This window comes from Henningerozyma blattae, chromosome 2, assembly GCF_000315915.1.
Source record: "Henningerozyma blattae CBS 6284 chromosome 2, complete genome".
Lineage (NCBI taxonomy): Eukaryota > Fungi > Ascomycota > Saccharomycetes > Saccharomycetales > Saccharomycetaceae > Henningerozyma > Henningerozyma blattae.
Window position 1 is genome coordinate 605,207 of NC_020186.1, and position 23,116 is coordinate 628,322.

Consider the following 23,116-nt stretch of genomic DNA (forward strand, 5'->3'; position numbering starts at 1 on the left):
ATAAAATAAATTTTTTACTGAAGCATTTGCATCAGTTATTATTCAAGGACAAGTAAAGATTCTAATACTTTCCTGCTTGTCACGTTTAACGGCCTCAAAAGCTCATCTAGTTCGTAAAATTTGTCATCTATACCTCTTAAACACTGAATGCATTGTATTAATATTTTGGTAGAAATAAAACGTACTTCAGTTTTAGAAGAATCCAAGAAGCTAGAAATAAGCTTAAAAATCTTCGTTATTTGAGACTCGGTACATTGTTCAATAAAATATGGAGAGTTCAAAATATTATAAAGAGTTTCAAAGATAAACATTTTTGCTCCTTGTTCATCTGTTTCATTTGTATTCATGAGATAATCTAGTAATCCTATTAATTCCTTTTCTTGAAAATATTGAATTTTTACTAAAATATCTCGGAGTTCCTCTAATAAAATGTATATCTCACTTTTAGAATCAACAATTTTGTCAATCATAATAATCATAAATTTCCAAATTTCGTTGAAAGATGATTGAAAAGATTCGATTCGGTTATCAAATTGTGAACTCAAAATAAGAAGACATGAGATAATCACTAATGCTTTGCTAGCAATAGTAATTGGGAGAGATTCTGATCCATCAGCAGATTTTAGAAGAGTGGTAGCAATATCAATTAATTGAGAGTAACCTCCTTCAAGCATTAACCATCTCATAAAATTTTCATCATCACTAAACAAGATAATGGGAATAATTAAATTGTTGACATGTTTTGTTGTAAAGGATTTGCTGCGAACTCTTTCCATAGATAAATGAAGTTTAGAAAACCAGTAATCAAAATCCTTACGAGTGTCTTGTCTGAATTCTGTAAAAATAAAGTATAATAATGAGGTTGGATGTACATCTAATGACGAAGATAAACTTTTAAAAGACATAGGTTCAAACGTTAAGGTATTTTTGTTATTGGTATTAATTCTTTGCATATGAGAATCTGATGTCACATTATCTATTGATGGGCTTTTTCTGTTTATTATACTCTCAGTAGTGGTAGCTGACTTAGATAAATTAGTTTCATTAGTACGATTTGAAAAATCGGATGTTTCATTATTAATAATGTAAGGCGGATTTGTACTAAACTTAACAGTATGGTCCCCTTCTGACTTTTCATTATTTAAACTTTTCTTTTCCCTCGATTCTAAATTTTCTAATTGAGGTTCATTTGAAGAAGGAATAATTTTTGAAAAGTGTGGTGCTTGATGAACACTAATGACTTTAGTCATTTCAGATAGCTTCATAGTTTCTTGGCCATATGGTATACTTTCTTCTGAATCAGATGAATTAAATAAGTTTGATGGGTCATGTTTTATTACACTACTTCCACTTGTATTCCTTTTTGTATTGAATGGATTAACCATTGTCATCTGCATATATTTGTCTTCTATATCATCATCCAGCATACTATCATCTGCATCCATAGATTTTGGATCAATATTATTTGGTTGATTAGATAAAGGTAAATTTGTTTTCAAAATTGCATTCTCTTGTCTCAAAATTGTTGATCTATCAAAATTTTCATCATGATTTTCAAAATATTGGTATACTAATAATTTTGTTGAATGTGGTCTCATTGCCCTACTAATCTCCAGAAAATTACTTTTATTATTTAAATACACTGAATAAAATGTTTGCAAATAAAGGTTTTGGTCAAAATTTCCAGTAGATATATTTGCCATTTCAGTTATTAAATTTTCTAAAATTTTCTTTTCAATATGTATATTTTGTTCTTTGAAAATTAAAATAATCAACTTGAAACAATAATTAAATATCTGTTGACGATGTTTCATGTAAAAGAGAACTGATTTTGGTTTTGTTTCTTCATTCATTGTTTTTGAAATATGTGCTAAAGTTCCTGCAATGGATCCTAAAAGTTCATTATCGTTAAACATAGACAATAACTTTAAAGCATCTATTGAGTTTACAGCAGATAATTCAATAGTGCTGATTACTGGAATAGATTCAATAAACTCTTTAATTTCTAGTAATGGCGATAATTCTTGTGGAAAAATTATTACTAATGTATTATAGATATCCAGGAATCTTGGGAAATCAATATCGACCTTTGCAGTAAGGTTTTCCTTTAATAATTCTAGTCCTAACTTTATATTGTGTAATGAGTTGAAATCCTTTAAATGATAGTACATTTTTTCAACATTATTCATGGCCACCATGGGATCAACTTCTTCTTTAGGGGATATATTAAAGTTTTGGTTTTGATTATTCATATTTGAAAGTTGAGTATTATTATTTAGAGTAGATTGATCTTTATCTGAAATGGGTAGTGGTGGTAAATCAGGATCAGGAGTAGAATGGCCATCAGTAATTATTGATTTATTATTATTTTCCACAAATTTTTGAATTAAGGTATCAGATAATGAGTTTGACATTTCACTAGTTAAATCAATTAATTTTGGTGCTGAATCAATTTCATGTTTATCATCAAAATTATCGAAATTAGATGTCTTGGCTTTTTTGGCATTATTATTATTATTATTATTATTATTGTTATTATTATTATTATTATTATTATTATTATTATTATTATTATTATTATTATTATTATTATTATCTATCTTCGTCTTGTTATGGTTGTTATCTAGTTGGAATGGTCTTTTATTTAACATTGAAGGTGCACTTACTTTTCTTAAGTTGTATGGTTTGGAATTAGATTCTGTGGTGGCTGTCGTTGATGAAGAGGTAGTGGTGGTATGATTTATAACATTATTATTGATGTTATTATTATAATTAAAATTTGATGAAAGAGTCGGTTTCATTCTATCACGAATTATTGAATCACTTGAAGATCTCATAGTTGATGGTGTTTTATTTGAGATAGACGAAGATTGAGTAGGTTGAGCATAATTAGGAAATTTTCGTTCACCGATACTTATTCTACGTGATGATGTTGTGGAAGAATATGAAGATATAGGTCTATAATTGATATTTAAATAGGACGGTATATTAGATTCGATGGCTTTCCTTAAGTTAGAAGCCAAATTGGATATTAATAAAGATTTTGCAATATCAGGACAACATTTGAAATAAAACCAAAAAGTGATTCTCATTTGTTCTCTTACTGACGTTTGAGGATCAGTGATCCCCTTTTTCAACCAATCTTCTATTGAATTATTTAAATTATCTAATTTTGAATCTTGGAAGTTTTTAGATCCAAATTTAATTAAAAAAATTCGTAATAAAATTGATGAACAAGTTCTTGGTAATACTGTTTTTTCTGAGATTAAAGAATGTGATAATTGGAAAAGTTTCGAATTAAAATTATAATTAGCTACTAAAATTATTAATGCATGGAAAGAATTTTGTGAAGACATTTTTTTCGTTGAAGTTAATACCGATTTCAAAGTATTGAATAAAGTTTCCACAATCTGTGAATCTAAATGATTGGCAAAAATATGTAAAATATCTTTAATTAATTGCAAAGTGTTTATCGATAAAGTTGTTCTCAATGATAAAGCACCTTTTGATATTAATTCAAAAAATTGTAATTCTTTACAAATAGATAAGAATTCCATTGGATTATTTCTTGGAATTGTTCCAATCATAATTTCTCTAAATTTAACAATATTGGCATTCCTTAACTTCCAATTCTGCTCAGTTTCTTTTCTTTGATGGAAGGGGAGTAATAGATTGGCAAAATCTGTTTGTAAATGGACGATTGACAAATAGTCTCTTGGTTTTATATCATGAGAAAGGTTTGATGGATTAAAATGGTTATTATTGGTTGTATTATTATTTAAAATATGTTTTAAATCTTTAAATATTCTATCAAGTTCTGCATCTATATCAAAGATATCTTCTTCTTCCTCTGTTATTTGAGTTTGACTTTGTGATACTATTTGTTGATGATGATTGAGTGGATTTTCTTCTTTTGTCTCTTCTTTTGTTTCTTCTATGGAATCAGGGAATAATAAATTTTTGGAGAAATCATTTGTAAGGTCTTTTAAAAATTCTAATTTTTGATCATTATCGTAATATTTATTTAAAATATCATGGATCAAGATAATGGCAAATATTTTTTTAATGCTATTAGCCACATATTTGTTGATATTATTTAAAAAATTAACGAATATGGAACGGAATGAATTTAGAAAAATTAATGGGTCTCTATTATTTTTCTGATTAAATCTTGCTAATTCATCTATAATTAATAAAGTGATTTGAGAAGTTTTAAATTCCATATTAATATTTTCATTTATAAATTTCAATTGTAAAGTTAAATGTTTTTTTAATGATGATTCTATGTAATAGGACGAAACCAAATAAAGTGCCTCTAGTGCACCTAATGACGCAGACCAAATTTTCTTGTCGGTAGGATCAATGTTTAATAGATGTGACGTTATCGAAGAGACTTTTTCTTGATTGAAAACTGAGGGTAATTGCATGGCCACCCTTTTAATTAAATAGCATAGGCATGAATGAGTTATGTTGGATAATTGTTTATTTGAATTGTCACTAGGTTTTGCATATTGATTTAATGAGAATAATAGTGCTTTAAAGTAATCTTCTATTTCATTTTGATTAACAAATTCTTTCTTGACATGAGCTTTAAATTTTAACAAAATTGCGAATTTAGAATCTATTGATATCGTATCATTTGTCAATGTTTCTAGTAAATGGAATGTAGGAGGAACCATTAATTCAAGGATATATGTATTAGGATGGGGAATGTGTAAATCAAATTACAATAGGGAAAGTGTCAGCGTCAGCGTGAACGTAAACGTAAGCGAAATGAATGGATGGTAGGGTAGGTAGAGAATAATTAATATAGTACAGGGTAAACAGGGTGTGTCAATGAATGATCAATAAATGATATAGTCTAAATGCTTTTTTGAAACAATGAATTTTTTTCTTAATAAAAAAATTTTCTATAATCGATGTGATTTTCCTTTTTACTTGTTTACCAATATAAAAGTTTAAAAAATAAAGATCTTTAAACGCGTTAGCATGGCCGCGGTTAAGAAAAACACGATTTCAAAAAAAATATAAAATAATAATAATATTTAGAGAATTAAATAGACAAAAAGAAGAGCTAGAATAAAAAAAATACAAACCTTCATGGTACTAAAATTAGTCACGTGACATACCAGATGTAACAATTTTAAGCTTTGCTACTCCCAGTAGTGTATCTTTTTGGCTGCTAGTTTAATACCAACTGTTTATTAAAATATACAACTATATATCTGAGCCTATGTAAGTTAAATATTATTATTATTACGTTCCGATTTGTTCACTATACACTTCCATCTTTTGTATTTCGTCCTTTTTGTTTTCTGGTTCTTACCTCTTTGTTCTACTTTAACCCTCTAGTTTATTCTTTTAGCTTTAGATTCTTAAATAGAATTTATGTTCATGATTCACTTACTTGTTAATCTACATGTTAATTCCGTTATCACGTGATCCTGATCTATACACGTGACAAATTTAGCTCACACTATGTGAGCACAAAAAATATAATTGCGCAAGCCCGGAATCGAACCGGGGGCCCAACGATGGCAACGTTGGATTTTACCACTAAACCACTTGCGCTGACTGGACGAGTCCGGAGTCGAACCGAAGACCTCTCCCATGCTAAGGGAGCGTGCTACAAACTACGCCACACGCCCATATATTTCTTGTTTGTTTGAGTTTAGAGTTGTCTTTTTTGTGTTATTTTTATTGTTCATAAATGCTGGAATATGATTATATCATTTTCTATTAAGTGGTAAAAGACTTTATCACGTGACTTATTGTTTAAAATGTGTTTTTCTTTTTATATCGAAAAACACTATTTAAGAAATATATTCATTTTAGTTATAGTATTTACTATATATGTCTAAATAAAGTAATCGTCTTTACATCTTAAACACTGTATAACAATGTCTAACTCTCTTGAATTCCAGTAGTATCTGCTCTAATTTTAGGCATATTTCACGTGATATGAGGTGAGGCTTTACACGACCAAAGTTTGCAGGGTAGTATGAAACTTTTATCCTTCAAAAAATAAGAAAAACAAGACTCCATGGCCAAGCTGGTTAAGGCGTGCGACTGTTAATCGCAAGATCGAGAGTTCAATCCTCTCTGGGGTCGTTTTTTGCTCGACACACAATAATCACGTGATATTAATTATTTTGTAGTGCTTTGTGGTTATGATAATAATTTTATAGTCTTATATTGAAGAATTGAACAGGTTTATAAGTTGTAGGAATATATTTTTTCTAGCCAAAAAAAAGAGAGGTTCATATTGTATTATTAGTAGCATTAGTAAATTATAATAAAGACACAAACTAGTGGAAATGTGGGAAGTCTACTCTATATAAGAATCGTAGGTCTATTTATAGTAAGTGCTTAAACAGCGGATAATTTATGAGATAATTATCTGAGATTTAGTTTTATTAGATGTCTAGGTAGAAACTAAATTACTCTTTCTTCAGTAGAATATCAAATTATTGAACTATTCATCATTGCAAAAATACTACTCATTGTTGCAAGTTATTAATTCTTCAAATGAAACCTCAGCTGAGATAATATCCTCAGAGAAAATACTTACAGTTCATTCTAAGTGATATATAAGCCGTTCCTGCCTGAGTTGCAAAGATATGGTATAATAAACTGTCGTTATATTTTTCCGTATTAGATTAGTAAAGGTTAACTTGAAACTACCGAGAAATTATTGGCGTTACATTATGTCTGGAAAAATATGATTTTAAAAGATAAAAAAGTTAAGATGGCATATAGTTAAATAGAAACGTTTCAATTAGCATTGTAGTCTTAATTTTCTTATTCATACCTCTTAAATCTAAAGCATAGGTTACCTACTTAACCCCCACAAAACGTTATATTGTATATTTCTTTCCTTTTTTTTTTCCAACCGATCTAGCTTCTTATCTATCCCCTAATTGGAAATATTTACTATTCTAAACATAGAGAATTAGTTTACAAGTGTTAAAAGCCTAATGACAATAAAACTTAATTTCATCTAACTTTTCATTATACTGTGTTCCAATTATTACTACTCTTTAACTAACTGCTAATTCAATACTAATCTACCTGCGACATACATTTTTATGAAACTTATTTTATTCCATCAATGACTTCAACAAAGATTATATCGTTCGCTTTTTCAGGTCGAATACGAAGATCAATAAAGTCTAGATTATATTCCAAGATTTTACTATCTTCAAGATATTATTCAGATAGCTCTAACAAGGGAACAGATCTCAAATTAGATGATTTCTTTTATTGGGTTCAAAATTCTTACCAAAATTTACCAGCTAATAACCAGACTATAGAAGACAAAAAAAAAGATGATTTACTACATAAAAATTTAGAAAATGATTCAACTCAAGCAATATTTCTAAAACCAGTTGCAGCAAAAGAGGAGAAGAAATTTACTATTATTCAAGATAAAAACTTTAACCACCAATGGTTTTCACAATTTAAAAGAGGTGATGTTAGAGAATTGACATTAATCACTAAAATGTTAGAAGATGAAAAATTATTATTCTCAATTCCACAACTTTTTCAACTTCTAAAATCATATCAATATTTATGTTATTACAGAGAAATCCATCAATTATACACTCTTTATAAACCTTATACCGATTTACTTCTGGAAGACCTTCCCACTGATAATAAAACTAAATATAAAGAATATTTGGAAATATTTTTAAAAGTAGAATATAAACTAAAGCATTATAAAATATGTGAAGAACTTTTCTCTGAATATATTCAATTTTCTGATGTTAAAACAGATATGATATCCATTGGGCTTGAGTCATTTATTCAAAATAATAATATTCAATTAGCATGTCAATTTTATATTCAAGCTCTTAATAATCCAGATACATTTCTTATGAATAATAAAACATTGTATCTTTTTTTAATAAATTTATTGAAATATTCTGATATATCCACAATGAATTTTGTATTTAATTTGTGGATTGAAAAAACAACTAATAATAGTAACAAATATAATCAAGACGAGATACACTGTCCAGACACTTTAATTCTACTTTTAATGCATAGAGCATTCATTCAAGCGAATGATATGGAAGGATTAAAATCATTTTTAAATCTGCCCATTGTGAAATCACTAGAATACATAAATTCAGCTGCTTTTGAAACGATTGAATTATCAAGAAAATTAAAAAAGTCGAAAATCGTCTCCCCAGGTTATATAAATGACACATTAATCAATGATCAGATTTCTAAATTGACCGAAAAGATAAAAAATGAACCAAGATGGATAAGGAAACGTATATATTATGAATTAATAGCCACCTTTATTGATTTTGGTGATTTTTCTAAAGCTATTAATGTTGTTGATAAACTAGAATATGATCATGAACTAAGATACAATCGTCTATATTTCCCCTTATTGTCAACTTATTTTTTAAAAACTGGGAAATTTAACTCATTTCTCAAATTTTATGAAGGTATAAAGAATTCTCAAATTTCAGACCAGATTCATTTAACTGATGAAATTTTAAACCAGTTTTGGGTAGCATTCAATAGGGAGTACCCATCTCTTTTACTTGAGATGCGCAATGAACTGCAACTTCTTTTGAACCGGGAAAAATATATGAAAAGTTTACCGTGGTTACATTCATTTACTGAAAGTTTATCTAGAGATCCAAAGAATCGTGATATGAAACCTTTTTGGAAGTCCAAAAATATTTTGTTAGATTATAAAAAATATGGGAAGGTGAAAAATCTATTACAAGAAAATAAAATTGAATCAATAAAGGAATATATATTGGAAGATTTTAGACAAGGTACGAGGCCACATTTTTCGTATATTTATTCGATATTTAAGTTGTTTGCCAAATACAATCAGCCTAGCTTATCAGAATTATCAACGCATGCCTTAAAACGATACAACTATCATATTCCCTTAAAATATAAAATATTGCTATTACAACAAGAAATTAATAGTATAAAGAATTCTTCTGATGATTTTATTTCATTTTATCAGATTAAACAATCGGTTATTAACAAAATCCAAAATTTTTATTCATTGAATAAGGAGAAATTTAACTTTCAAAACTATATTCAACTTGCCAATTTGGGTACACACATCTATAAGACCCCAATTATTCTTCAAATAATTCAAGATTCGAAAGATAAACTAAATAAAGACAATAAGTTACATTGGTCATTGTACTATCTCACAACTCTAAAGGTAAATGCAAAATTATTTCGTCCAAACCAATTTTACGAAATATTAAAAGATTGGAACACAAATATACAAAATAGTATTATTACTAAAGAAGATATTCGCGTTATTAAAAGAAATATTCATTTATTAGATAAACAAAATGAAAAGTTCAAAATAGAAACGGAATTAACACCTGAGCTGAGATCAAAAATTGATGAAGAAGTAAAGATTTTTAAACAGAATTACACTGAACGAAATATAACTGGTCTTGATAAAATGAAACAAATAATAACTTTTCTTGAGTCCTGGCTTGATAAAGAAGTTGATTTCTATTTAGCATTGAAAGAAAAAAGAAAAGGAGAACTCCTCTCGGATAGCAATAATGATTTAAATATTCAAGACGATGAAATTACTGTAAATAGTTTGCATTAAATATATATATTTATAATAACGTTATATATACTCTGCATTTATTAGAAAAAAAAAAAAAAAAACAAAAAACAAGAAAAGCTTGTAAGATAACCTTTTGTTATATTTATAGCATATGATTTTTCATTATATTTGCCATTATCCTATTAGATTTTATTAAGCGGAAAATTAAATAATTTTGCAAAAAAAAAAAAGGATGATTAAAATAGTGAAAGGAATTATAAATATATATATATATATCAGGTTAGTGAATTTATTGAAGCTACAGGTATTGCAGAATTTACTTTATACTGTACTAAATATTATTGTATAATATTATTTCTTTAAAAAAAATTTTTTTCCAATCAGTTAAAGATAAATTTCTACATATTTTGAGTGTGTTATTTAAGATGAGTGGATTATTACATACTTCGTTAATCCAGCGAAGTAAAAAGACCAAAAATAAGTTGTTAATACAAATACTAGATTCAACTGTTTGCTCAATATGCCAAGATTATATGTTTGTACCGATGGTAACCCCCTGTGGCCACTCATTCTGTTACGGTTGTTTGTGCAGTTGGTTCAGTAGTAGTAATGTTGATGGATTAAGTTGTCCGCATTGTAGAACCAGTATAACAAGTGCACCATATTTTAATTCAACTTTAAAACAGTGGCTGGAGATATTTTTAGATACATTGGATGATAATGACAAAATTAAAGATATATTTAAATCAATGACAGAAGGTAAGGAAGAGAGTTTCAAGAAATATCAAAAGGATAAAAATAATGATCAATTGTACAATGGTGTCTTCAGTGAAACAGCATTAGCTGTAATTGATGAAGATGATGATGGAATTGCCCGCTGTAGTAATTGTCATTGGGAATTGGATCCTGACTTTGAAGAAGGAGGTAACGTATGTCCTCATTGTAATACTAGAATTAGAAATCATGTTACATCTACAAGCACAAATGTAAGAACTGAAGGATTTCAAAGTAGTGAATATAGTGAAGATGAGCTAGAGCAATTACAAGATGATATAACTAGACAACGCGAGCCTAGTGAAGACAGTAATAATAATATTAATAATGGTAATGCAGATAATGAAGAATCTCCAAATCGTAAATCAATTACTAATATCTTTGATGATAAAGCCAGCGAAGATGATGAATATTATAGTTCTGAGATAGATGCACCAAGTACTACTAAGTTTCGTCCCAAAACGAATAAATTTGGTTGGAAGGCTAATATATATAAGCAAAGAACTACTTCATATAATGATGAAGCTGGTATAAATGACGAGCTGGACATGGATTCTGATTTGGCTGATTTTATTGCTGATGATGATGAAATTGAAGTGGAAGAGCTTGATGATAACGAAGATGAAATCGATGGGATAAGGATTAAACATAGAACACCTTCTAACGATGGATATGAAGTCACAGATGGATTTTCAGATGACGATGATGATAACCAAGAAACACTGGGACCATTATCAAATAAAGAGGATATGCTAAATGAATCTGAATCTCATGATAGCGAGTATTATGAGCGTAATCATTCAGGGTTTGTAAGTGGTGATAGTCTAGATGATAGTGCTGAAGTTCAGGAATTGATGAAGAGAAGATCAAGGAAAAGAATCATTGAAGATGATGAGGATGATGAAGTGGAAGAAATTGGAAGTAAAAAGATTGCTAGTAAGACTACCACCAAATCAGATGATAACCAGGATTTGGAAAAATCAGACTCGGATATCATGGATTTACTTGATGGGAATCAAACTTCAAATAATTCTTCTAAAAGACAACGACGTTATAAAGTAGTGGTACCGGACAGTGATGAAGATTGAATTAACCATAGAACTGGATGGCATTGTAAACTTTATTTCCTCTTGATATTGGTGTTTCATAACATATATATTTCTATAGTGTATTTCTTAAAGACTATTTAGCATTTCTACGAATCATACAACCATGCATTAATTTTTTTTATTCTAATTAGAATTGTTTTGTTTACTTATTTATTTGATATGTAACATCAATTGTGTCATACCAGATGGGTACTTCCGTACACCACATTGTATAATTTTTCTAAAATTCCTAATATCTTGTTCCATTATTGAAAACTTCAAAGCATTATATTCCCGAAATTTGAAAATAGGAAATTCATTATAATTTAGATTGATACCTTAAGTACAGCCAATTCTCTTTTAGTAAAGAAAAAAAGAATGTTTTAATAAAAAAAAAAAAAAAAAGGGTTTAATGGGATGAAAATAACAAGTAATCAGATTAAAAGTATCTAAATAAACTACAATAAAAAAGCAAGGGATCTTTTAAAACTGAATCTTTTTTTTATTTTTTTCTTAGAATCAATCATCAATTCAATTTCCCCAGATTTAAAAAAGAAGGGTAATCAGCGATTTAATAAAAGCATTGGGAATCAAGTATGAGAAACCTTTTAAATCAGCCATTGAGGCAAAATCTAATGTTATACGATCTATTGAGATCTAAAGGTATACGAACCAATAGTATTGGGCTTTTCCCCAAATACGGTTTTTCCAAGAAATATTATTCATCTAAAGAAGATGATAGTAAATATATATTTTCCAAGAAGGGGACTGAAATACAGAATAATGTTGGTGTCAAAGATTATATTAGTTCAAGACATTTTTTCACGAAACCAACGATTTTTGAAAAAATGATTAAATCATTTAAATTAAACAATTCTAATAAAATCAAACTTAATCGAGATGAAAATGAAGATGCAATATTATTAGGGGATATAATTAGTAAACAACGAGCCAAACAAAGAAGAAAGGCTTTCAAATTTGCATTATATGGTACTTTTGGTGGGATCTTAGGATATTTTGTCCTCTATAAAGTCTTATACCTTCGAGAAGAATCGTTCTTACCACTTTATCCTGCATCCAAAAAAAGAAAGTTGAGTGATGCTGATCTAAGGAAACTGGATCTTTCTGAGATTGAAGAATTGTCCAAGATCAAGGTACTGGGTATCTTAAGTAGTCATCCAATGATTAAAGAACAATATGGTGTTCCTCTATATGATGAAAATAAAAACCCATTAGAAGTGAAAAATTTCCATATTTGGTGTGAGGATCAAGATCCGTGTGTCACTGGGATACTTTTCCAGCCAGATCCCCCCAGCAAGTTTGATGAGAATTACTTTGAATCTAGAAACCATTCTTGGTATCGTATCCCTTATGTTTTGAAATGGAGACTCACCCATCGCCCTGTATATATATCTCATGATCTTTTGGATATTTTCCAAAGAATCTCCAACAAATCCAACGATATGTTTGAATTAATTTCACCTGAAAAAGTATATGGATCATTCAAATATGAATATTCTTTACCTGGAGATGATCATTCCTTACATATCAAATTTTCTGGAGAAGTTCAGTTAGGTAAAGATTCTTTAATTGTATACAAGGGGAAATACCATTTTGATTCTCAAATGGTACAAGTATTTTTGTTAAGAAGAGAGAATAATGAATTGGTGAAATATATGTTGTATGATTCAAATAAATCTATATGATTTAATATTATTATCACTATTATTTTAATAGTAACACTAGCTCATAACCCCGTCGGTGTTTTAAATTCTTGATAGAAAATGTTTCGGACCGATCTGGCTCAAATTGGACATACTAAGGAGAAGAGAAAAAACGGATAAGATGAGATTAGAATTCAAGAATATTTGCCAAGATGCATATGGGATTGGAACATTACAAGAGAAAAGTAAAAAAAAAAAAAAAACGAAAAAAAAGAAAGACAAAGAAGTAAACTCAGTAGATGTATTGCTATATATATATATATATTTTGACACTAGCCAACACTTAGGGAAAAGCATTGCAGAGATTCAAATATATATTTTTATTGAAGAACCTCCCCCCCCTAATCAGGACTAATCGCTATTATAATAATAACTGTTCTAAGTGAAGCTATCACATACTAGGTCTATTGTGGGGACATACTAAATACTTCTATCATTCAAATTCATTGATTCAAGTCTGATTCTTGGAGATTTGTATTTTAATAGTAATAATAATAAAAAAAAGGGGGAAAAAGAGGAAAGCAAACTTCATCAAGATTTTGTAATAATACGATGAGTAGTAATACAAAGAATAATACCTCAAACAATGGTGGTATCAAAATAACGGATATTGATTATAACAGATGTTCAGACGAAGTAACTTATGATAATTCAGTTGATAATCGAAGTAATAATACTACTGGCAATTCATCGCCGTATTCCAATATCGATGCATCTAAATCGGTTACATGTGACGATCATGAAGGAGTTGAGATTGATAGTCATCGGTTCAATATAGATAGTGAAAATGAAATTGAGAATGAACTTGAGAATGAAGTAGGTCTCACGGATCGTTTGGATAACGCAAGGTTTGCATGGGTTAATAAGGATTATTTAAAGGCCAATACTGGATTAATCTTACTTATCATTGCTGAATTGTTTAATTCTATTATGATTGTCTCTACGAAATTATTAGAAACAAACCCATCACGTAGTGAGGAAGATACTATAAAACCTTTACAAGTCCTGTTGGTAAGAATGTCAATCACATATCTGTTCACGTTAATATACATGTACATTAACAAAGTCCCCCATGCACCATTTGGTGAGAAATCTATTCGACATTTATTAATCTTCCGTGGATGTACTGGGTTCATCGGAGTATTTGGATTATATTTTTCATTAATGTATTTAACCATTAGTGATGCAATTTTGATTCGATTCATTGTTCCAACAATCACGGTTTTTTTAGCATTTATTGTATTAAGGGAAAGATTTTCTTTTAAGGAAATGGTTGGTTCAATAATATCATTCTGTGGTGTCATTTTAATCATTAGACCCAAAAGCATCTTTGGTAAATACTCTGATACTGAATCCGCCTTAGGTAGTGATGGAGAGAACGATAACCCTGTTACTAGTGATTATAATCAACGATTAGTAGCCATCATGGTTGCACTATTTGGAGTGGTTGGGGCATCTAACGTATATATAATTATTCGGTATATTGGGAAACGAGCACATGCAGTTTTAAGCGTGGCATATTTTTCATTGTTAACCACCATCGTATCATTCTTGGGGATTCTAACAATCCCCAGCATGAGATTCCAAGCTCCTCGTGATTTAAAAGAGTGGTTATTAATGGGTAATCTTGGATTATGTGGGTTTATTTATCAATTATTACTGACAATGGGGATTCAACGTGAAAGAGCCGCAAGAGGTTCATTAATTAGTTATTTACAACTATTATTCGCCATCATGTGGGATGTTTCGCTATGGGATAAATGGCCCAATTTTTTCTCATGGATGGGGATGGTGGTAATTATAAGTAGTACGATATGGGTGATTCGAGCCAAACAAGAACGACAAGAAAAACAACACGATCTGGAAATCAGATTCGAGGGGATCTGTATGGAGGATGTGAATGCAAACAGTGATACATAATTAATTAACCCATTCATAAATACTTATACATATACATATAACAAATATTCTTTCGAAGTTGTAAATATCAAATATTAAATTTTATTAGAACTTTAAAACTAGTAGTAGTAGTAGTATATATACATACACGTGTATATTAATTAAATATCTTTATAAAAAACATGTTGCATATAGAGCGACGCATTGTCTATCACCAAACGCCAGACGATTCAAACCTATAATAAAAAGGCAACGGCACCGGCAACAACGGCACCTGCAACACCAGCAGCCATTGGGTTACCTACGGCAGGCATAGCAGCGTTGGAAGAAGTATCGTTAGACTTGTTCTTGTGCTTCTTGGCAGCAACAAGACCAGTGACAGCTAAGGCAGAGAGAAGGAGTTTAGAAGTTTGCATTGGTACGAGTGGTCACGATGTGTTGGAGGGTATAATGTGTGAATATTAGCTAGACACAAACGAAGAGCAAATAATAGAATATATATGTTTATATATATATATATATATACATAATGAAAAGAAACGAAAAAAAAACAGAAGAAAGAACGAAAGAGAAATTGTTGAATGAGATATAAAGGACGGATAGCAATCTTGGCCTTATATACGGTTTAGAGTTTCTAAGGCTTGCCAAGAAAAGAGGGGCTATAAACTATAATAATAATAATATACTAACTAGATAGATGCCAAGAAAAACAAAAAATAAAAATAGAAAATAGAAAATAGAAAATTTAATAATAATAAAATATGATAAAAAATGATAAAAAAAGGGGGATCGCGAAAAGACCGGGCCAGCCGTATGCTCGGGCCGTGCCTTGCTAAGACAGAGCCGCAGAAACTAAAAGGGAGTCAAGTGGCGCAAAGAAAACTCCGGAGGGCTCTGGTTGGCTGGCCCTTTTTCGGTCGAGAAAGTGGGCCTATATAAATAGATTACTGTATCTGGAAATTGATTATATAAACAGAAAGTGGCAGAGGGGGTAAAACACATAAATTGATGATTTCCGTTTTGGGCAGTGAGTGTTATCGGAAGACTGTTCTGTTTTGGGATTGGTGGTTTGTTTTGGAAAATGTGTCCTATTTTGGCCGAGGGAGTATGTTTTCGGAGAGCACTTGCTGTTTCCGGGTGGCGTTCCCATTTTTGGAGTGATGTTTCCATTTTAAGCCACATTCGCATATGCCAAGAAAATTTTCTATTATTAATAACACAAAAAGGGAAATCCAAAGACAATGCAAATTGCATAGTGAAATTTCTATTAGTGGTTTGATTATTATAGTATAGTAAGTGATATAATCGTTTGATATATGTATGTGTGTATGTGTGTATGTGTGTATTAGTTATATATTATATAATGTTGGTTTTGTATGGATAGTGTACTTATGTGAATAGTCAAACAAATAGGCCAAGAATTCTAAACTGTTTCTTGGATCTTTGTAAATTCGATTCATTTGGAACTGGTTTCAAGATTTGTAGATTAACGTTTTACATTTTGTATTTTGTATTTTATGCTTTGCACTTGGCACTTGGCATTTTTCCATTACCAATTTTTTTTTGTAAATCTCAACCTATGAAAGGGGCTAATAAAAAATAACTTTCTATCCATTTATATAGAGAAACTGCACTAGGGAAGCTGCACTCTATATACATATATATTGTTTTCCCTTGTGTTAAAATACAACTTTTCATGCGTACGAACCGCGTCCACGGCATCTTTCGGAAAAAATTGTATGTCATCGAATGATGAAAAAAAAATAGTAAGAAAAATATTTTTTTTTTTACTTAAATAAATGATTTGATAATCAACTTTTCTTGCTTTACAAGCCTTTTTTTTTTGGCATCTCACTGAGCATCAATATTCAATCATTCGAAAAGATGAGTGCGTCCACAATTCCTCAGGAAACAACGAGTTTTATAGACTACGAAAAGTCCAACAACTTGGACTCCACCGACGCGTTTGAAGGACCTGAGAAATTGCTAGAGATCTGGTTCTACCCTGAAACCAAACCAGTGGATTCTCCTGCTGGCGAAAACAAGACTCTGCGTGACATCGCTTATGAAGATTGGGTCAGTATTCTTAAACTTGTCAATTGTGAAATTCTAAGTTTCAAGAAAACTTCCCAATTGGACGCTTATCTGCTAAGTGAAAGTTCCTTCTTTGTTTATGATTATAAAGTAGTCCTCAAGACCTGTGGTACCACCACCACTTTATTCTGTCTCCAAGGGTTGTTCAATTTATTATTCCGTAAATTGGAACATTGGAAAGATGATCTTTATAATCCTACCAACAATAAATACACTCCATATAAAGTTTTCTACTCAAGAAGATGTTTCATTTTCCCCTCCAAACAAAAATCCATCCATCAAAAATGGTCAGATGAAGTTAAATATTTGGATCAATTTTTCGCCAATGGTCGTAATTATTTAGTAGGGAGAAATCCAAGCGAAGCTGGCCATTGGAATTTATACATTACTGATACCAATAAAATTTTAGAAAACAAAATGGTCAATAATAATCCTCAAACTCAAATCGATCGAGAAGATGAAACCATGGAAATGTTGATGACAGGGTTGGATCAAACTCAGATGAAATATTTCCACAAAGACATTTCTTCTTCCACCTCTACTGATGACGGTCATGAAATGGGTAATGAAATGACAAGATGTAGCAAGATCGACAAGATTTATACTCTAGACAACAATTCAACAATCATATCAGATTCATTCGCTTTTACACCCTGTGGGTATTCAAGTAATAATATCATTGATGAATCAAATTATTTCACATTGCATGTGACTCCAGAAAAGGGTTGGTCTTATGCATCTTTTGAAAGTAATATCCCTGAATCAAGATTAACAAATAATGAAACTAATAGAAACGTCATGCAAAGAGTCTTGGATATATTCCGCCCTCAAGAATTCTGTTTAACTCTTTTCCAAAATACTCGTGATCCAACCACACAAATTAGTAAGACAAGTTTGGCCCAAAGTATTCGTGAAGGTGTCCCAGGATACGTCAAGATGGATCATATATTATATGACTTGGACGATTACCAACTCTTATATGTAAGATTGCACAGAATAACTAACAATTGACATTGTCTCACATATACTTATATTTATATTACTACGCTGCATCTGTACATGGGTCATATCAGGGAGTAAGCATGTTAATAGGTAATTTTTATATCTAGGTATGTACAACACAATCCAGGTAAACCAAATAAATTCCTTTGTACTTTCCAATGAGATATTCTCTTTGCATCATTCTCAAGGAAACTCACAACAAAAAAACGCATCATAAAATTTATCACACTTGATAGAAATTACTAAACTAACATATACCACTTTTTTTTTAAAAAAAATAAAATTAATATAAAATTAATAACAAAACAACACAAAGTAATTAGAATTATACACTACGTTGTGAGAGTATGGTGTTGACCTTTGAGAAATTTTATATTTATTTAAATAAATCTATTATATGTTCTCTGTATTTGAATATTTATTTATTACTTAATTTGTTTCTTGTATATGTAAATACATGTTAGTTATTTTCTTGATTAATTTTTTAAATTGATCTTGGCTATATGATAATTCTATGTTTTTAAAGAAATATATATATATATATATATATATGTATATTTGGAACTTTGTTCTTAGTTTATTAGAATGTGGTTGGATAGAAAATTAGTTGATAAACATTTCTTTGAGGGGTCGAGTTCATAATTTTAAAGGCAATAGTTATTTTCATTTTATGTAGTTCAGATGTAGTCTCATGGTTTATTAATATTTCTACTTGTGCAGTGTTGGTGATCTGTCACACATGTTTAATACATGTTGGATTGTGCTCAATAATTAACTTTTTCTATAGTCGTTAACTATACCATCCTCATCTTTCTAATAGTAGTTTTATTGAAAACTTAATTGTACGACATTAGAATCCTTAATATTAGTATTGCTGTTAGTCATAATTAAGAGAATAATTCTTTTTTTGTATATTGTTTATAGCATAGAAACCTCCTACCCTTTTGAGTAGGAATTAAAATTATAAAAATATATAAAAATATATAAGATTAGATGTCGACTGAAATATTGGCAATCTATACATTATTTTTTGGACAAGAGAAGTCAATTCATCGTCGTCTATAAGTGAAAATTTTCCACCTAATCAACCTCACAAGAGATATGTGTCTCTCATGCTTAATATATCCTGTAGAAGCTACATGATGTACTTTAATTAACGACAACGAATTTTCTAATTGGGGTTTTTATTAGTAACGTATATTCAAGTTATACTATCCTTTATCCTAAACCAGTATATCTACTGTTGTATGTATAAAGACCATAAATATCTAGCAACACAACTTTTTAAGAGTGTGTTTTTTTTTTTGTTCAGGTGAAATAGATTTTCTTGGTTTTAAAACCGTTTTTACATTTATTTCGCAAATGTCTATTTTCAAATAAACAAAAGATATAATAAACACAACATTACTTAGTTTGCTACATAAAAATTACTTTTAATTAAGTTGAAGTACATTACATATATCCTTTGAACAAATATCATACTCAAGGACTGTCCGAGCTGTGGCATTATGTGTCATAAGTCGTGGGTTTGTGTTAACAGCTAATAAAGTATGAATTTAGTCGTAATTGTGGCTTTATACAACAACTAATAACAACTTAATATAATAAATAATCCAACATGCATTAAGCATACGTGGCCTCACTACTAAAAATACCCAAGCAGTGATATTAAGAAGGCATTAGCATGTGATAGGTTCTATTTTAATATCAGACCATCAATTCGTTGATGGTGGATCTGTCCATTTTTTGGAGTATAAATTACCAAGAAAATATCCCAAAAGTTTACAACTGTTCATTGTATATCCTGTATATATTATATATTCCCTTTCGAAAGAAGCAAGGAGATTTTTTATAATAATAATATAATAATTATTCAAACAGATTACTTAACTAAGAATTAAACTATGAGCAACAATATGTTGAACAGTACGACCGCTGGTCAAGGACAATCTGTGTAAGAGCTTTATGTGTGAGAATTTTCTTTTAAATATTCTCATACATCTAAATTTTATAGAACTATCTATGTGCTTGACACTATTAATAAATCAAAAATTGCAGATTGGATAAAAATACCACTTAGTAAGCAATATTTTACATCGAATACTAATATTATTAATATATAATATGAGATATTTTATTCATTATATAAACGTATCCAATGTTTTCAGTTTTTTTTTTTAACGCTCATCCATTAATACAGTAAAATATCCTACTTCAAATTCTACTGTTAGAATTAACATCTAACTTTAATTTTTAAAAAATATCCATACTCAATAAAGAATATATAGCTGTATTTCTCAAGTGATTAACTTGAGATATTGCTACTCTACATTATTACCCGGCCATGTACGGCAAGAACAAAACTCCGTCTTCATATTGCAACGCCAAACACGTCTAGCTTTCCTTACACGGAATTTGCCATTCAAAACTTTATACTAAGTTTCCTAAAATCTTATTAGAGTTATTTACTAAAAATATCCGGTACGTATTTTGAAAGTTGTTCAAAAATAAAAATTACTACTTGTATTTAATTCCATACCTATAAAGTTCGAGGCTTGACAGTATTTCGCACTATTTCACAAGGACATATTACTAAAAATATTAACTTACCAATGTTTCTGATTTCAATACATTCTACACTACTTTAATATTATTGGTTTTGTAGATTCTCAAACTCTTACGTATAGTTCAAATTATTGTTAGACATTTTTCCTGATATCCATGAGCAATCCGATTCTGGTTTATTTTCTCAACTATATACCTTACTAAGACCATATTGCAATTACTTTATTGAATATAACTTGCGTTGCAGTTATGTAACTCGGAAGTAAACTTACAAAGGAACTATCAGACATCGTATTTTAATAAATTACTTACTGTTTAAATTTTGTCAAGGTTTTTCAACATCGTTTAATTATCTTTCATCCAAACAATTTCTTCGTACTAGAAACAATACATAAATTGCACATAGCTATATCTTCCATATATGCTTAACTATAAGACTAAATACTTAAATTAACATCTCTAGATATTGGTTCCAAAATATTTTACATTGACATATTTTACTTAAATCATTTGCATATATTTATCTATTAATACTTGGCCCGTTAATCTTCAATATGCAAGCTCAATGGCTAAATTGCTTAACATACCTAAAGGAGAAATTTCAATTTATTTCGGAATAATCAACCTAGAAGTTTTAATTTTTCCGAAACATTGTTTTTCAAATTTCCGAAAATATCTTCGGTTCAAAATATGGCATGTTTCTTACATTTATTTACATTTCTTTTAGCTAAGGAATATATGGTAAAAAGATTAAAAGGTATTCATCCAATAAGTGAAATATAATAGAAAAAAAAGGAGAGACTATAACTAACAAATACCAAATAACATTCATCAAAGTACCAATACCCCTTCTAAAATATCTCTACATGCAAAATGGTAAGAATCATATCTAAGAGGAAGTTACGTTGGCTGGGTATTATTATAATGATATTCGTCCTGGCTTCTATTTCCGTAAGAATTGTGGTACAATTTCAATTCAATAAAGAAATTGATTATTATAAGAAATTTTTTAAACAAAATAAAGATGGACTATCTGGCATTTATAATCCGTTAGAGTTGAAACAAATTCCTGAAGAAACGATTGATGATTTATATTTACATGAATTAGAAAATCATATTAAAGATATTGATTGGAATAAATATGCCTACGTGACATATATTACCGACCCTGATTATTTATGTAATGCATTAGTACTATTCAACTCATTGATTAAATCAGAAACTTTTGCAAAACTTGTCCTTTTGGTATCTGGCTCTTTATTTGACCCTGAGATAACACCACCTGAACAAATCGACGATATTAATTTCTTATTAGATAAATTGTCAAATATGCAAACATTCGCAGATGATCAAATTATTATTAAAAAAGTTAATACTATTAAAAAAGTAAATGACGATACTCCTTGGAATGATAGTTTAACAAAATTACATATTTTCAATCAAACTGAATTTGAAAGAATCATTTATTTAGATAATGATGCAATTTTAAATCATGAAAATGAAAATTTAGATGAATTATTCTTTTTACCAACGTATATTACATTTGCTGCTCCATTAACCTATTGGTTTACTTCTATCCAAGATGTAGAAAAATCTTCCAAAGTTTTGAAAAAAAAATCTAAAGTAAATATTAATCTAAATTATTATATCAAGACTTTAAAAACAAGAATTAAAAAAGGACAAATGATCTATAATCATTTACCAAGTTTACCTGATACCCTATATTTGAATGCTAAAAATTTGGGTCAAGATATTATTAGTTCAGGTCCACTTTATTCACCAATTTTCGATTATGGTACCGAATCAGTAGGCAATTTAAAATTTGCCACAGACTTAATGGTTATTAAACCTGATCAAGCATTCTTTGATGAATTTATGTACTATGAATTACCAAAGATATTAAAATCTAATGAAAAATACGATATGGATTTAATTAACGGAAGTTTATTTAATTTGAAAAGAATTATTTACAATCAATTTCAATTATTCCGTAAACTTAGAAAACATTTTGTACCAAACGTTTTAATTTTACCATTTAATAGATATAATTTATTATCAGGTTCTGTTAAGAAAAATGATGAATTAAAAATACTAAATAATGATATATTAGGCTACAAAAGATTATCTGATTCTGGTGAAGAAGTGCTGTTTGATATCGAAGATATTGTTGCTAATTCTAAATATATTCATTTTTCAGATTATCCATTAGGTAAGCCATGGAATTATGAATCAATTGATAAAATCAAATGTGATGTTGATAATGATTTTGATTTTGATGAAGCTGATAATGAAAATAATTATGAATCAAACAAAAAGATCTGTGAATTATGGAATTCAATTTACCAAAAATATTATGATAGACGTGAAATTTGTTTTTCTTAGATAAATACGATACC

General features: G+C 29.4%; 8 protein-coding genes and 3 non-coding genes across 11 annotated transcripts; 7 read left to right on the plus strand and 4 right to left on the minus strand.

Moving 5' to 3' along the window:
- Window positions 1-38: 38 nt before the first annotated feature.
- STU1 (Stu1p) lies at window positions 39-4,679 on the minus strand (the record flags this gene model as incomplete). The annotated part of the gene is made up of 1 exon (XM_004178578.1): window positions 39-4,679. The coding sequence occupies one exon, from the start codon at window positions 4,677-4,679 to the stop codon at window positions 39-41; it is 4,641 nt and encodes a 1,546-aa protein (XP_004178626.1).
- Window positions 4,680-5,500: 821 nt separating this feature from the next.
- TBLA0Btrna15G lies at window positions 5,501-5,571 on the minus strand. Its single transcript has one exon. It is a non-coding gene; the product is annotated as a tRNA-Gly (tRNA).
- Window positions 5,572-5,575: 4 nt separating this feature from the next.
- On the minus strand, window positions 5,576-5,648 carry TBLA0Btrna15A. Its single transcript has one exon. It is a non-coding gene; the product is annotated as a tRNA-Ala (tRNA).
- A 389-nt stretch (window positions 5,649-6,037) lies between these two features.
- TBLA0Btrna8N lies at window positions 6,038-6,111 on the plus strand. The gene has a single exon. It is a non-coding gene; the product is annotated as a tRNA-Asn (tRNA).
- Window positions 6,112-7,111: 1,000 nt separating this feature from the next.
- Window positions 7,112-9,613, plus strand: PET111 (Pet111p; the record flags this gene model as incomplete). Its single annotated transcript, XM_004178579.1, has 1 exon — window positions 7,112-9,613. The coding sequence occupies one exon, from the start codon at window positions 7,112-7,114 to the stop codon at window positions 9,611-9,613; it is 2,502 nt and encodes an 833-aa protein (XP_004178627.1).
- Window positions 9,614-9,999: 386 nt separating this feature from the next.
- On the plus strand, window positions 10,000-11,436 carry PSH1 (ubiquitin-protein ligase PSH1; the record flags this gene model as incomplete). The annotated part of the gene is made up of 1 exon (XM_004178580.1): window positions 10,000-11,436. The coding sequence occupies one exon, from the start codon at window positions 10,000-10,002 to the stop codon at window positions 11,434-11,436; it is 1,437 nt and encodes a 478-aa protein (XP_004178628.1).
- A 596-nt stretch (window positions 11,437-12,032) lies between these two features.
- Window positions 12,033-13,142, plus strand: AIM39 (Aim39p; the record flags this gene model as incomplete). The annotated part of the gene is made up of 1 exon (XM_004178581.1): window positions 12,033-13,142. One exon carries the CDS (start codon window positions 12,033-12,035, stop codon window positions 13,140-13,142), a length of 1,110 nt encoding a protein of 369 aa, XP_004178629.1.
- A 570-nt stretch (window positions 13,143-13,712) lies between these two features.
- On the plus strand, window positions 13,713-15,080 carry TBLA0B02690 (uncharacterized protein; the record flags this gene model as incomplete). Its single annotated transcript, XM_004178582.1, has 1 exon — window positions 13,713-15,080. The coding sequence occupies one exon, from the start codon at window positions 13,713-13,715 to the stop codon at window positions 15,078-15,080; it is 1,368 nt and encodes a 455-aa protein (XP_004178630.1).
- A 215-nt stretch (window positions 15,081-15,295) lies between these two features.
- HOR7 (Hor7p) lies at window positions 15,296-15,475 on the minus strand (the record flags this gene model as incomplete). The annotated part of the gene is made up of 1 exon (XM_004178583.1): window positions 15,296-15,475. One exon carries the CDS (start codon window positions 15,473-15,475, stop codon window positions 15,296-15,298), a length of 180 nt encoding a protein of 59 aa, XP_004178631.1.
- A 1,468-nt stretch (window positions 15,476-16,943) lies between these two features.
- SPE2 (adenosylmethionine decarboxylase SPE2) lies at window positions 16,944-18,164 on the plus strand (the record flags this gene model as incomplete). Its single annotated transcript, XM_004178584.1, has 1 exon — window positions 16,944-18,164. One exon carries the CDS (start codon window positions 16,944-16,946, stop codon window positions 18,162-18,164), a length of 1,221 nt encoding a protein of 406 aa, XP_004178632.1.
- Window positions 18,165-21,593: 3,429 nt separating this feature from the next.
- Window positions 21,594-23,102, plus strand: GNT1 (glucose N-acetyltransferase; the record flags this gene model as incomplete). Its single annotated transcript, XM_004178585.1, has 1 exon — window positions 21,594-23,102. One exon carries the CDS (start codon window positions 21,594-21,596, stop codon window positions 23,100-23,102), a length of 1,509 nt encoding a protein of 502 aa, XP_004178633.1.
- Window positions 23,103-23,116: the final 14 nt, after the last annotated feature.